This window comes from Lycium ferocissimum, chromosome 3 (genome assembly GCF_029784015.1).
Source record: "Lycium ferocissimum isolate CSIRO_LF1 chromosome 3, AGI_CSIRO_Lferr_CH_V1, whole genome shotgun sequence".
Lineage (NCBI taxonomy): Eukaryota > Viridiplantae > Streptophyta > Magnoliopsida > Solanales > Solanaceae > Lycium > Lycium ferocissimum.
In genome coordinates, this window is record NC_081344.1 from 8,012,848 (window position 1) to 8,026,019 (window position 13,172).

At 40.2% G+C, this 13,172-nt stretch overlaps 1 protein-coding gene across 1 annotated transcript; it reads right to left on the minus strand.

The window, feature by feature from the left end:
• Nucleotides 1–10,841: 10,841 nt before the first annotated feature.
• Nucleotides 10,842–11,365, minus strand: LOC132048650 (uncharacterized). The gene is made up of 2 exons (XM_059439352.1): nt 11,204–11,365; nt 10,842–11,123 (listed from the first exon to the last, which is right to left on the minus strand). Exons 1-2 carry the CDS (start codon nt 11,363–11,365, stop codon nt 10,842–10,844), a joined length of 444 nt encoding a protein of 147 aa, XP_059295335.1.
• Nucleotides 11,366–13,172: the final 1,807 nt, after the last annotated feature.

A 13,172-nucleotide genomic window follows, 5' to 3' on the forward strand; every position in this document is an offset into this window, starting at 1 on the left:
AAAAAGGATAGTGACCGCGACGAGGAATGTGAAGTAAGAGAAAGAATGGTTAGGCCTTGCGACGATGTTAAGAGATTTCCAGCCCTTGAAAGGTATATAAAGGGATAAGTGTGTGGTCAAATTAACACGGTTGCCTCGGACATGGACAAGCTTTCCAAAAAGATGACTTAAGAATAGAACGAATTTGCTCGTTTAAGGTATTTCACGAACTTCGAGTCGATACTACAAATAACAAGAGAAGAAAGGTGCTCGAGGAGGAAGAAACCCACGAAAAGTTAAGGATGAAAGTAGGAAAGGTATACTAATTGGTTGGTCGAAGGAAGAGGAGAGAATTTAGGAGTAGAGTAACTAGAAATCTTTAACCAGGGGAGTAAGGTATAATCGAAGACTTCATAAAAGACGTGGTGAATCTTGATATCCCCATTAACTTGCGGGTCCGGAAAATCGTTAGTCATAAAAGGCAGAGGTGTGAAAAGACGGAAAGAAGGCATCGAAATTGGATCTAACCCTTATAAGTATTCCGATTGGATACAAGGCGTAACTAGCAAAAAGATAGACAAGTCAGACCATACGATGACGGAACCCGGCCTAAGAAGATCGTGAAGGGCGGCGAGATAATTATCCAAGACGACGGTTACTCGAAGGCTATGGGCATATAAGGACCTCCTTAATAAGTGGGGAAGAACATACTAGACTTGAAAGGAACTATGATGTTCCCAAGCTCCCGGAAAAGGCGATTTATTAGCTCGGGGCTAGAGTTCGAGGCGTATTGGCATATCGGGAAGGTAACGGAAAGAAGTAGAAATGAATTGAAAATAAGTGTACCATGAGGCGAGACATAGGGAGAAAGTATGGAAGATAACTCGAGAGCACTTTACACGAAGATGAACTACGATATTTTTAGACCATGATTTGAATCTCTCGTATCGGGCAAAAATTTAGCCGTACCTAAATATGTAGTGACATTCCCAAAAGGGGAATGAAAAGAGCAAGAAAGGTGTTATATCCCGTATTTTTATACGACGAATTATTTGTAAACTAATCGACGTAAGTCCAAGGACAAGATTATTCTGGGATATGAAACAAGGACTTTTAATTCCCGATTTTAATTAGTGCACGATTTGCTTATAAATTTCAAATAGCATGGAAATATTAGTGGAGATTTGGGATTAATTTACCATGATTGGATTATTAAGTGGGGATTAGTGATTAATTACTATTAATCGAGTCATTAGTGCACTAAGTGGGCCCCATGAAAATGTGGCTGAATCTAATTGGTTCATGAATCTTAGTGGGACACATGTGTGGCTGGACATGTGTCACTTCCATGGGCGGCATATATATAAATAAGATGGATGACTAATGAATCAACTATGTATTCATTTCATCTTCATCAATTTGTGAGTCATAGAGAGAAAGGGAGCGGCCATGGGTGCGCATTTCACCATGACCAGCCATTGTTTTTAAAAAAAAATTGGTTTAATTCCAAGGTGATTTACAAGTTCAAGGAGGTGATAGCAACATTGGATATTGAATCGAGGAAGAAGAAATTGCGAAATTGGAGCAATTAAGAGTAGAAATTCTCGAGAAAATTGTGGTAAGATTTTCCTATTTTATGGTGTAGTTGTGTTAATAAAGTTGTAATGAAATTATAAAAATTGAATTGGACGAAGTCGGAAAGTAAGAAAATACATGAAATTGTTATTATGTGAAATCGTGGATTGAAATGGATTTGGAATTGTTATGGTGGAGTTGTGAGAATTTTATGTGTTGTTGTTGTTCTTGTTGAGCTTAGAAGATTATACGTTGTGTATTGTATTTGTTGGGTTGTTAGAAGATCGTTTCGATGAAAACGTTAAGACTATGGATCATTAAGGATAACTTGAATATGTAGTAGTCGTATGTGGATCGTTATTGAATGTAGTAAATGTGGAATTTGTTGGAATATTGTGCGGAATTTTGTTCGGAGTGTTCCCGGTCTTGTCTTGAATAGCCTCGATATATAGTACTGAACGTGTGGTTATTGATGTTGGCTTAGTTGTTATGTGGTTGGTTTGAATATAAGGGGAACGTCGTCTAATTTTCTAGAAAGGAGTCACTAACGTTAGAATACGTTTTGAATCTCCAAACTAGCTTAGTAGTTCTTGACATCTTAATATAGGTTGAGATACTATTAGGCAGCGTATACGTGTTGTGTGGCGAATAAGCGCTAAAGGTATGTAAAGCTATCCCTTCTTTCTTTTGGCATGTCTTAGACGTAAGTGATGTACGATATGAGCTTTGGGCTAATTCCATTCCTAAGTTCCGAATGCGATTCATGATTCTTATTCACTTCTTGATGTTAGAACTCTTAAAGTAAGTTGAGCTACTGCCTCTCGAGTCTTCTATACGTTGGATGGAAGTTGATATGTAAAAGTTCTTATTCTTAAAGACTCTATAATGACTAATGTCCTTGACTTCCATAGGTATTTCGCATTATCTTGATACGTATCTATGATTCACCGAGACTATTTGATATGGTCCATAGTGACATTCAAAGGGTACTTAATATGATTATCGCCTTTAATACTCAAATGCGAGTCTATTCTTCTTATTCTATTGAGTCTCAGATGACGATTTAATTTGCATATGGTTGCTCACTACTCTGCTCGTGCATACTGTTATTACATCTTTCATCGAGTCCCGAGCCGGGTATGTTTTCGTGCACAATTTCTTTGCATTGTTCACCGAGTCCCTCAGCTAGAGGGGCCGGGTACGGTATATATATATATGATATGATGATGTGATGATGGCGGCGGAGCCCCGTGATGGAGCCGATCATGATATACATGTATATGACAGATTCAGAGTCCATAATGGGCCGGATATGATATATGATATAGTCATGCATGATTTTATTTCATAAGGCACAGGTACAGTGATTCCTTGATTATCATACTTGTCTCCTGAAATCTCTACTTCAGTTATGATGTTCCTTAATGTATTTCATGCTTTATATACTCAGTACATATTTCGTACTGACCCCCCTTTCTTCGGGGGGCTGCGTTTCATGCCCGCAAGTACAGATACTCGATTTGGTGATCCTTTCGCTTAGGACTTCTACTCGGAAATTTGTCTTGGAGTGCTCCATTGTTCGAACTAGACTTTTGGCACGAATCTGGCGATATATGTATTTGTTTATTCAGGGGTACGGCGGGGCCCTGTCCCATCATATGTTACTGTTGATACTCTTAGAGGTCTGTAGACATATGTGTAGGTTGTATATAGATCTTTGTTCAGTTGTGTCGGTATGACTTACATTTGGGACATTCCCATTCGTAGTGGCAGCCTTGTCGGCTTGCGTATGTGTATGGCTGGGACGTTCCCCTATGTTATGATAGCCTTGCCGGCTCATGTACGATGTTATCTGTTGATAGTTATGACTCCACAGGAGACAGGTTGCCTTGGTATATATACATGTGCCAGTTCTGAGACGACATGTTGTTTTAATGAATTTCCATATTATGTTTAGTTTGAACAGACTATAGCTAATAGGTGTGTACGAGTGTCCAGCTTGGGCACTAGTCACGGCCTACGGGGTTGGGTCGTGACAAAAGGTCTCTAAGCTAAATTTACAAAGGGTGTTAGAGAGGATGACGAACCCAAAGAAAACTTGGGATGACAATGCCAATTGTAATAAAAGGAACAACGATTAGTAGTGTGGAAAATTTTGAAGGAAAGAAGAACATTTGCTCCTATGAATGGAAATAAAAGAGTTCACCGGATATTAGAAAATAGTTCATGGACCACTAATTATACTGAACATGAGAGCATATGCTATAGAATTATATAAACCGTCAACATGAAGCTATGCCCAACTACAATTGTAAGAAGGCCACACCGGAAAGCCAACAAGGAATAATGACTGATGAAACGATCGCCAATATAAGGAAATCGAAGATAAGTATACTTGCCTTGCAAGAGAGTCATAATAGAAGAATTGCTTTAGTCCTATGCTTCTGGGATTGTATTGATAGATGTGAGGAAAGAAAGTAAAGAAAAAGTTGTAGTAGGAGCTCAAAGATGTTGCGAGCCATGAAATTAGTTGAACTCGGATTATTAGTTTGCCATAGTGTAACTGGACTGCGAAGGATAATAAATGGCGAAGAAACATTACGTATATACGTATTTTGGATAATGATATAACTGGCCTTAGAAAGGAACATAACCATTAGGTTCACTAACGACACGGTTATCTTTGGGTAAACATTTGGAATGTAAGGGTAAAAGAGATGGCGACAAGGATGTAAGGATTAGAGAGCACGACTAATGGACTACAAAAAATTGGTACAGTGTATATCTAAGATCAACGGGTACAAAAAGGATAGCCCGAGATGGCATCGAAGGAGTAAACGCAAAGAGGGCGCCGTAAAGAGAAAGGTAGCCTATTTAACAAGGAAACAAGGAGCGAGAAAAAAAGAGTACTTACAGGACGATGAATAGTTATGGCACGGTAAGTCAAGACTACCATAATGAAGAAAGAACAAGAGCAAGATGCTAGTAAATTTTCAATCATGAACATGAGGACAAAGAAGTGAAAGAAGTTGACTAAAGGCAATAAAAGAGTTAAGAAAGAATGAGAAGAGACTGATCCAAGTTATAGTTTAAGCAAATGGTAATCGGACCCTAAAGGAAAAATAATTGTTCTAACGAATCAAAGATGGTGTCGTGGGTTGGCAATACTACAACATTCGAGGACGAATCTTTGTTAAGGGGGGAAGAATGTTACACCCCGTATCTTTGAAGAAGCACTTATCAAATGTGAAACATAAGTACGTTGAGTTATGGTTAAGTAAAATCACGTTGAAATATAAGAAAGCCTTATCAAGTACATTCAATGAGTGAAGGATGTATATAAGGTATACCGGAAGGTTTTATAAGGAAATGAGTGGAAGAAATGGAGTAGTACGACTTTAGAGAAAGGATGGGTAAAGTTTCGTGTGAAAATTTTGGTCCAACTTGAGGGGCAAATATCTCTTAGCATATGAAGTGTTTTGAAGTGAAACAAAAGCCTAAAATGAAGTTCGTCGAGTCTAGTTTCTAACACAATAAACTGCTCATCGATAGGACATTGGAGTAGAGAATCATAGACGTTACAAGTTCGGCTGACAGAGCAGAAACGCGTGCTACAGTACCGGGTGCTACAGTATCCGACCCGAACCACATTTATAAATACCCCTCTAACCCACTAATTTTCATTATATTTCACCATTTTCTCATCCTCCACTCTTCTAGAGAAATCTTGAGAGTTCTACAACTTTCCATAACCCTCCATAACTTTCTATAATTTTTCCTAATCTTCCATAATACTCCATAATCTTCCATAACCCTTCCAAATCATCAAGAGAGAATATTAACATCAAAACCTCAAGGAAAATTCATGGAAGATAATTGTTCTTGCTTCTCTTCAAGGTGGTGATGAACTTGATCTTGGAAAGGGTGAACGAAGTGAAGTTGATATAAGGTATGTTTTTTCCTATTATTATTTACATGATTGAGATGATATAAAGGTTTAGAAATTCTTAGAGAGGAAAGAATCATAGGAGAAAAATCATAAAGAGTTGAATTGAAGTTGATGGCCATGAGGTGAGTTTGAAAGAGAATTTTGGATTACATTGAGACTAAATTGAATATAACTCTTTGATTATGGGATTATGGATGTTGTTATGGTTGGTTTGAATACTGGAGAAAAATCGTGTGGGATGTTTTATGGAATATATTGGTATTGATATTGTTGTTGATGTTGTTGTATTGTTTGGGAGTTGTTTTGGTATTTCGAGGAGGTATAAAATATAGGAGAGATGCTCCCCGAATTTCGGTAGATTCTAAAAATATTTCATTGGATGCTTGAGACAAGTGTAAGATATTGAGCCTAATGATAATATGGATGGTTTACGTGTAGAGTGGCAAGCTTGGAAGAATAAACGTTGAACGACTAAAGCGACCGAAAGGTATGTTAAGGCTCGTCCCTTTCTTTCAAAGGCATGATTCCTATGTTACGATTTCATAAATGCTTCCATAACTTCTTTGTTTTCAAAAGTTAGAAGTCTATGATTCCAAGGTACAGTCCTTTTGGTATGCTATTCTGTTATGTACATATATGGGTACGGCAGGGCCTTGTCCTGTCCTTTCTACAGTTTGTACTCCGTAGAGGTCTGTAGGCAGTGATATGTAGTCGTGGTGTTATGCAGCCTCGTCAGTGTTTATTTTGTTGTACAGTATATATGTGGCAGCCAAATCGGCTTGCACTATTACTCTCAGTGTTTATGTTTATATGTATGTGTTGGCCGTGAGTTCCCGGTGCAGTGTCTCGTATGTTGATTGTTCGGGAGACAGTACAGCTCAGTTACAAATTGTGTATGGGCCCAGGACAGTCAGTGAGAAGTAAATGCAAGCATAGGAGTACTTGGCCAGTAGTGGTCGGGCAGCATTACGGCCCATCAGTTTGGGTGGTGACAAAAGTGGTATCAGGGCAGTTCGTCCTAGGGATTGTCTATAGACCGTGTTCGGTAGAGTCCTATTTATGGGTGTAAAGCTGGCCACACTTATAAACAAGAGGCTACAGGGCATTTAGGAATCATCGACCTTTCTTTCTAGCTTAGATTGTGCGATAAAGCCAGAGTCTAGGAGAGATCCTTTCTGACCCCTTTTCCTGTAGGAAAGTGCAGACTGACGAAAGGTGAAGAGATCAGCCTCGGAAGTGGGAGTGCTAAGAAGGCCCCCGAGTTGATCCGGGACCCCGAGGGCTCCGGGGACCGAGCGGAGGAGCCTCAGTTATTCTATTGAGACTAATCCCTCGGAGGCCCCAGCGACGATTCCTTCAGAGTTTTTGACTTCGAGGGAGGAGGACCCTACAGGGGACAGTTATGACACAGATCCGTCCTAGTATTCGTCTGGGACACCGGAGGAGGAGATTCCCGAGGACATACCAGCTGCTCCTATGGCAAGGCACTACGTCAGACCAGCCTCCTCGGTGAGTGTTACGGATTACTCTAGCCTACATCACAACCGTCGATCGGTAAATCGGGAGTTGCCGGTTATTTATATCCCTTGGACTTAGATGAGAGAGATGATGAAGGCCAGACGAGCGGATGGTGGGTAGACGATGATGAGGACTACACTTCACCTTATAGTCCACCAGATTAGACTAGAGACCGATCGACTATAGGTATATGAGTCCTTATTGGAATTTTCTATGTATGTGCATTTCCTGTAGATTATTATTTAATAGTGGCGAGCGGAAACCCAAAGAGGCCGATAACCGAGTATTTATAAGTAACGGCGACCAAGGTGTGTTCGCTACCATTAGGAATATGGAAATCTAGGACGGAAAGTAGTCATACATACAAATGAAAGGTGAATATTGAGAATTAAAAAGTCCAAAATAGTAATTGTGTAGTCGAAAGAGTGAGAGACCCTTTCTAATTCGGAGGGAGATGTGTTACGAGAACGTTTTGAATCTGTCAAGACTTCAACTTGCTTTAGATTATATGGTGAAGGTCATGCGGTGAGGAGAATACGATTATACCAGCATTAACGCACCGAATTTTATCAGAGTTTCAAGGTTAAGCGTGCTGGGGTGAGAGAAATACTAGGATGGGTGACCCCCTGGGAAGTGTACAAAAAGTCCTATAAATTTAGATATAAGAGGCAAATGAGGAGCTAGAGCAACCTAAGGGAGATTGGAGTATGCGGAGTGGTTGGAGACCTTAAGAGGTCGCGTAGGACGAGGCGGACTAGGCCGGTGAAGGGGTGCATCACAGCTCTAGAATTATGGTGAGTTTGAATAGTGTTTGGAAACCAACCTATAGGAATGATATCCATATTGACTCCATTCCTAGAAATACTAAAAGCTTATGGTTCTTGATGTTCTTATGATATTATTTATCATTCTCTCATGATTATTGATCTTGTCTTATGATTATTGATCTTATTTATTGATGATACTCTCATCTTATGGTTATTGTTCCTTCATGGTGAGATATGTTCATGAAGATAGTTCCATAATGGTAATCGGAGGTTCACTGACCTTACGTCACTCCGATAGAGTTGTAACGCTTCTTTGAGCTCTCATGCATGCTTTATATGTATATGTAGCTATTTTCTCACATCGAGCCGCGCTATAGTCTATCGGGTACGGCACCTATTGTGCACACCACTGCAGTTTGGCACGGATAACACCGAGCCTTATTATGGCCGGGTACGGATGACATCGAGCCTATATGGCTGGGTATAGTATTTTGATATATGTAAATGTATGGAATTTTTCTTTTAAAAGGACAGCATGCATGATACCCACCTTCAGAGGCATTCAGATGTACAGGTTATCTCTCTTTTCTCATATTACTTTCATTTATTTATTATGTTGATATTCATGCCTTACATACTCAGTATATTCGTCCTTTTGTTTGTGGACTACATTCATGCCCGTAGGTAGGCAAGGAGTTGGACTAGACCCTTAGACTGTTTCCTCAGCGATTGTATAGGAGCGCTCCCCTTGTTCCAGAACTGCAGTTTAGTTGGTACGATTCTTTTGTGTATATATGGGCATGGCAGGGTCCTGTCCCATCCTGATTCTGTAATGCACTCCACATAGAGGCTCATAGACAGATATGTACGGTTAGATGTTCTGTGACCTTCTCGGTCCCTGTTGTGTTGTATCATTGCTTTGGTAGCCATGTTGGCTTGAGTACTTGAGACTAGTCCAATATGTATATATCTTTTGGGCTTGCGTATCTTACGGTTTATGGCATTTAATAGGTAGCATTATGGCACACTCAGGTATAATGATGAGATGTATGTATGTCATATGGTGCTCGGTAGGTTAGCTCTGAGTGCCCGTCCTGGCTCACCGGTTGGGTCGTGACACGAAACTTTTCCCTAAATTAGATTTCCCAGGTTTTCATGGATGAATAATCTAGATTCCATTGTTAACTATATCAACACAAGTCATAAATAACATTCTTCCCCTTTAAATCCCCAATTTCAACAAACCAAGTCTTAACCCATTTACAAAGTAGAGAAAGAAATACCATTTGGGGTTGGTAATTAGCCTAGTGTAAGAATCTAAGTGATTTTTCGAAAATGCCATGATTCCAAGTCAAGAAAGCCCATTTTACCATTCTAGGCCCATTTTACCAATCTAGGTTTTGTACAAATAGGACGTCTCCATTTTAATTAAGGCGAAGAAAATAAAGGGAGAGATTCACGGGAGATGGAATAGATGAGGTTTAAAGGTTACCTTTCCCAAGAACCCATAAGATTTACCCTGAAAATGCCTCAAATGGCGGCTAATTAGATGAAGAGTTGGGAGAAAAATATGGTCAAACCCCGAAATGAGCTTTAAATACTAGGTCTGGCCAGTGTCGTCCCGCTACGGGCGATACGTGGTTTGTTGTGGTGAGCTGCCCCTGCAGCGAAAAACATACCGCGGTAGCGGGCTCGAGGAGATACGACCCTTCCACTGTAGCGGAAGTGAGTTCCGCTGGGGCGGAACATTAGAATTAAAGCAGCCCGCTATAGCGAGTAAAATGTGGTTGGGGCGGACCTGCTGCAGTGGTCCACCCCTCGCTGTAGCGATGCATTGGGCCCAGTGACCCCACGCAATTTTAATTCCTTTCCATCTCAGAATTAACTAGAAAAAATCCAGAAAAAATCTCCCGCGCAACTAACTAGCCCAACTGATCATGTTGGTTTTAAGGTACGAATTATGCAAAGTTCGATTACGGCCAAACGGGTCGTTACATCATATCTGCTCCACATGTCTAACTCAGTATCCCAAATAGCTTCTTATATCAGGTGATTCTTGTAAGTCACTTTTACTGGAGCTATATCTTTCGACATCAGCTTCCAGACCTGTTAGTTAAAAATGGCCTTCGAATCTTCCTTAAAAGTCAAGTTCTCAATCAATTGAATTGTGTCGAAATTCAACACGTTGACTTATTCTCAATGTACCTTTACAACATAGACACATGGTATACTAGATGAACCGTGTCATACCTGGTGGTAGGGCAAGTCTATAAGCTACTTACCCAATCCGCTCCAAAATTTCAAACGGGCCTATGAACCTTAAGCTTAACTTCTTGTTATTTCAAAAAAAAAAAAAAAAAAACATCGCACCATTCATTGGAGAGACTTTCAATAACACCTGCTCACCCTCCGTGACCACCAAATTAAGAATGCTTCAGTCCGCTTAATGCTTTTACTTGCTTTGGATTGTCCGATGCCTTTCTTGAATCAACTTAACCTTCTCCAAAGACTGTTTCATCAAATCTGTTCCCAAAAAACTAGTCTCACCAGGCTCAAATAAACCAATTGGAGAATGACACTGCCTACCATATAAAGCTTTATATGGTGCCATCTAAATCCTGGATACATAACTGTTAGTGTATGTTTATAAATCGGGCTACTACCTAGGCACTCAAAGAACCAGGTTCTTTGAGAAACTATGAAAGAAGGTAAAGTGCTGAATATGTAAATACAACAACAACAACATACCCAATGTAATCCCATAAGGGAGGATTTGTGGAGGGTAAGATGTATGAAGAACTTAACTCTAACTTTGTTGGGCAGAGAGGCAGTTTCCAAAAACCCTCGGCTCAAAAGGAAAGAAATTAAAGAAAAGAAAGGAAAATAAAGGAACTTCACGCAGACATCTAGCCCCTACCTCTCCCACCTACGGTGTGATATCACTCGACTACCTACTGCCTTTCTATCCTAATCCTTGACCTCCATACTTTCCTATCTAAGGTCATAATCTCAGTAACCTAAAGTTGTGCCATGTCCTATCTAATCACCTCCCTCTAGTGCTTCATCAACCTACCTCTACCTCTCCTAACTCCTATGATAGCCAAACTCTGACACCTCCTTACCGGCACATCCTCACACCTCCTCTTCATATGCCTAAACCATCTTAGTCTCGCTCCTTTCATTTTGTCCGCAATAGAGGTCACTCGCACCTTTCCCTGAGTAACTTCATTCCTAATCATATCTCTCCTGTATGCCCATACATCCATCAGAGCATCCTCATCTCTACCACATTCATCTTGTGGACATGGACATTCTTGACTAGACAACGCTCTGCTCTATATAACAAAGTTAGTCTAACCACAACACTGTAGAACTTACCATTTTGCCTTGGCGACACATTCTTATCGCACAAAACCGTAGAAGCGAGACTCCATTTCCCCCAACTCGTTCCAATACGGTGCGCAACATTCTCATCAATCTCCCCGCTTCCTTGAATTTTGGACCCAAGATACTTGAAGCTTCCTCTCTTGGATATGGCTTGTGCATCAATGTTCACTTCCACCTCTTCCTCATGCATTGCGTCACTAAACTTACACTCCAGGTACTCTGTTTTAGTCTTGCTTAACTGAAACGTTTAGACTCTAAGGCTTGTCATCAAACTTCCAACCTAGTGTTAAATCAACACAAGAATTTAGCTTGGAAAAGCTCCTTGATCAAGGGAGGAAAAACCTCGACCTAACTCTATAGGAATTTGCCAAACTTCCACTAAACTTGATCAACTTGTTTAAGGTTACAACTACTTGTACACCCACAAAACTATTCCAAACAGTCCCTGCCCCAACTCCCTCTTCTCAAAAGTTAAAAACTATTAGCTCTCTCTAATCTCTTTCTTCAATGACTCTATCCAGTCAGAGGAGTCCCTTACAACTCAATACACACATATTAAAATTACTAGGAGTAGTAAATAGACAGAACCTCGCTAAGAACCTAACTATTAAACCTCAAGAACTAAAAAACAAAAAAATCTTAACAGGATCAGATTCTTTGTTGTGCTCTAGTTGGCTGCTTTGAGACTATGGTGGTGACTTCTAACTCAGTAAAGATGTCTCTCTCTATTTGGTTGATGTCAAGCTCTGAATCTTTTTAACCTGTTGTATTTCTACGAGTGGATGTCGCCTTCAGTTCTCTAAATTCATCCAGAGTTGTCCGAAAACCAATCCTTATTTGATATGGATTTCCTTTGTTTCCTTGTTTACATATATACAATTTTGTTGAGATGCTACTGTCTCAATAATAATGCTGAGCTTAAAATGAAGTTTTGATGATTGACGAATTATGTACCCAGAGACAATCAAGTACAAAGAATATTGAAGGAAGACATTAAAGAACCAGAAGTCCATACAGATCTCCAAAGGGACTAGTGAAGCAATCGCAACAGTAGAGGAACTGCTCAAAGGAACATTGGAGACTGTCGAAGGAAAGCTATTTTGTGCCAATTGGGAGAATTGGAATTATTGATTCATTCCTATTCAATGAAAAGTTGGATTTCAAATTATGGAAATATTATCATAATTGAACACATGGAATTAGCATTGGAGTTGGAGAAGGAGAAGTCGTACGCGCAAACAAGCAAAGAAGGAAATTCGTATCGAATAAGGATTGGTTTTCGGACACATATGAAGCCAATACTTGAACGGATTCGCACAAGAAGAAGGCAGCAACCAACCACTCCTATACAAATAGCACGTTGTCACGACCCAACCCCGTAGGCCGTGACTAGTGCCCGAGCTTGGCACCCAAACACATTCATAAATCCGAGTCGCAAACAGATGGCTTATACGGACATAAATATCAAACGCTGTCTCAGATTATATCAAACTGTCTCAAACAAATATCAAACACAACCGAATATATATCAAAGCTGGCAAGGCTATCAAATGGCGCATCGGCCCAAAACATATGCAAATGCAAGCCGACGAGGCTGCCACGGCGAATGGGATCGCCTAGAACATATATCATACAAACATAACTATACGTAACGGGCATAACCCACATACATGTCCACGAGACCTCTAAACGGACAAACAATCATATGACGACAGACAGGCCCCGCCGTCCCGAACAAATATATACAAATGCAACGAACGAATATATACCAAAAATGTGAGCTCCGGAATGAGGGGAGCACTCCAAACCATAGTAAAAGGGTGTCTAAACTCGGTGGATCACCAACCGTGCGTCTGTACCTACGGCATGAAACGCGCCCCCGAAGAAATATGTACCGAGTATGCAAAGCGAGAAAATGTAGTATACAAATCGAGTCGTAATCGAAATAGAGGATAAAGTAAATGCATTTCCCAAAATATCAAAATGTTACTTCAAAT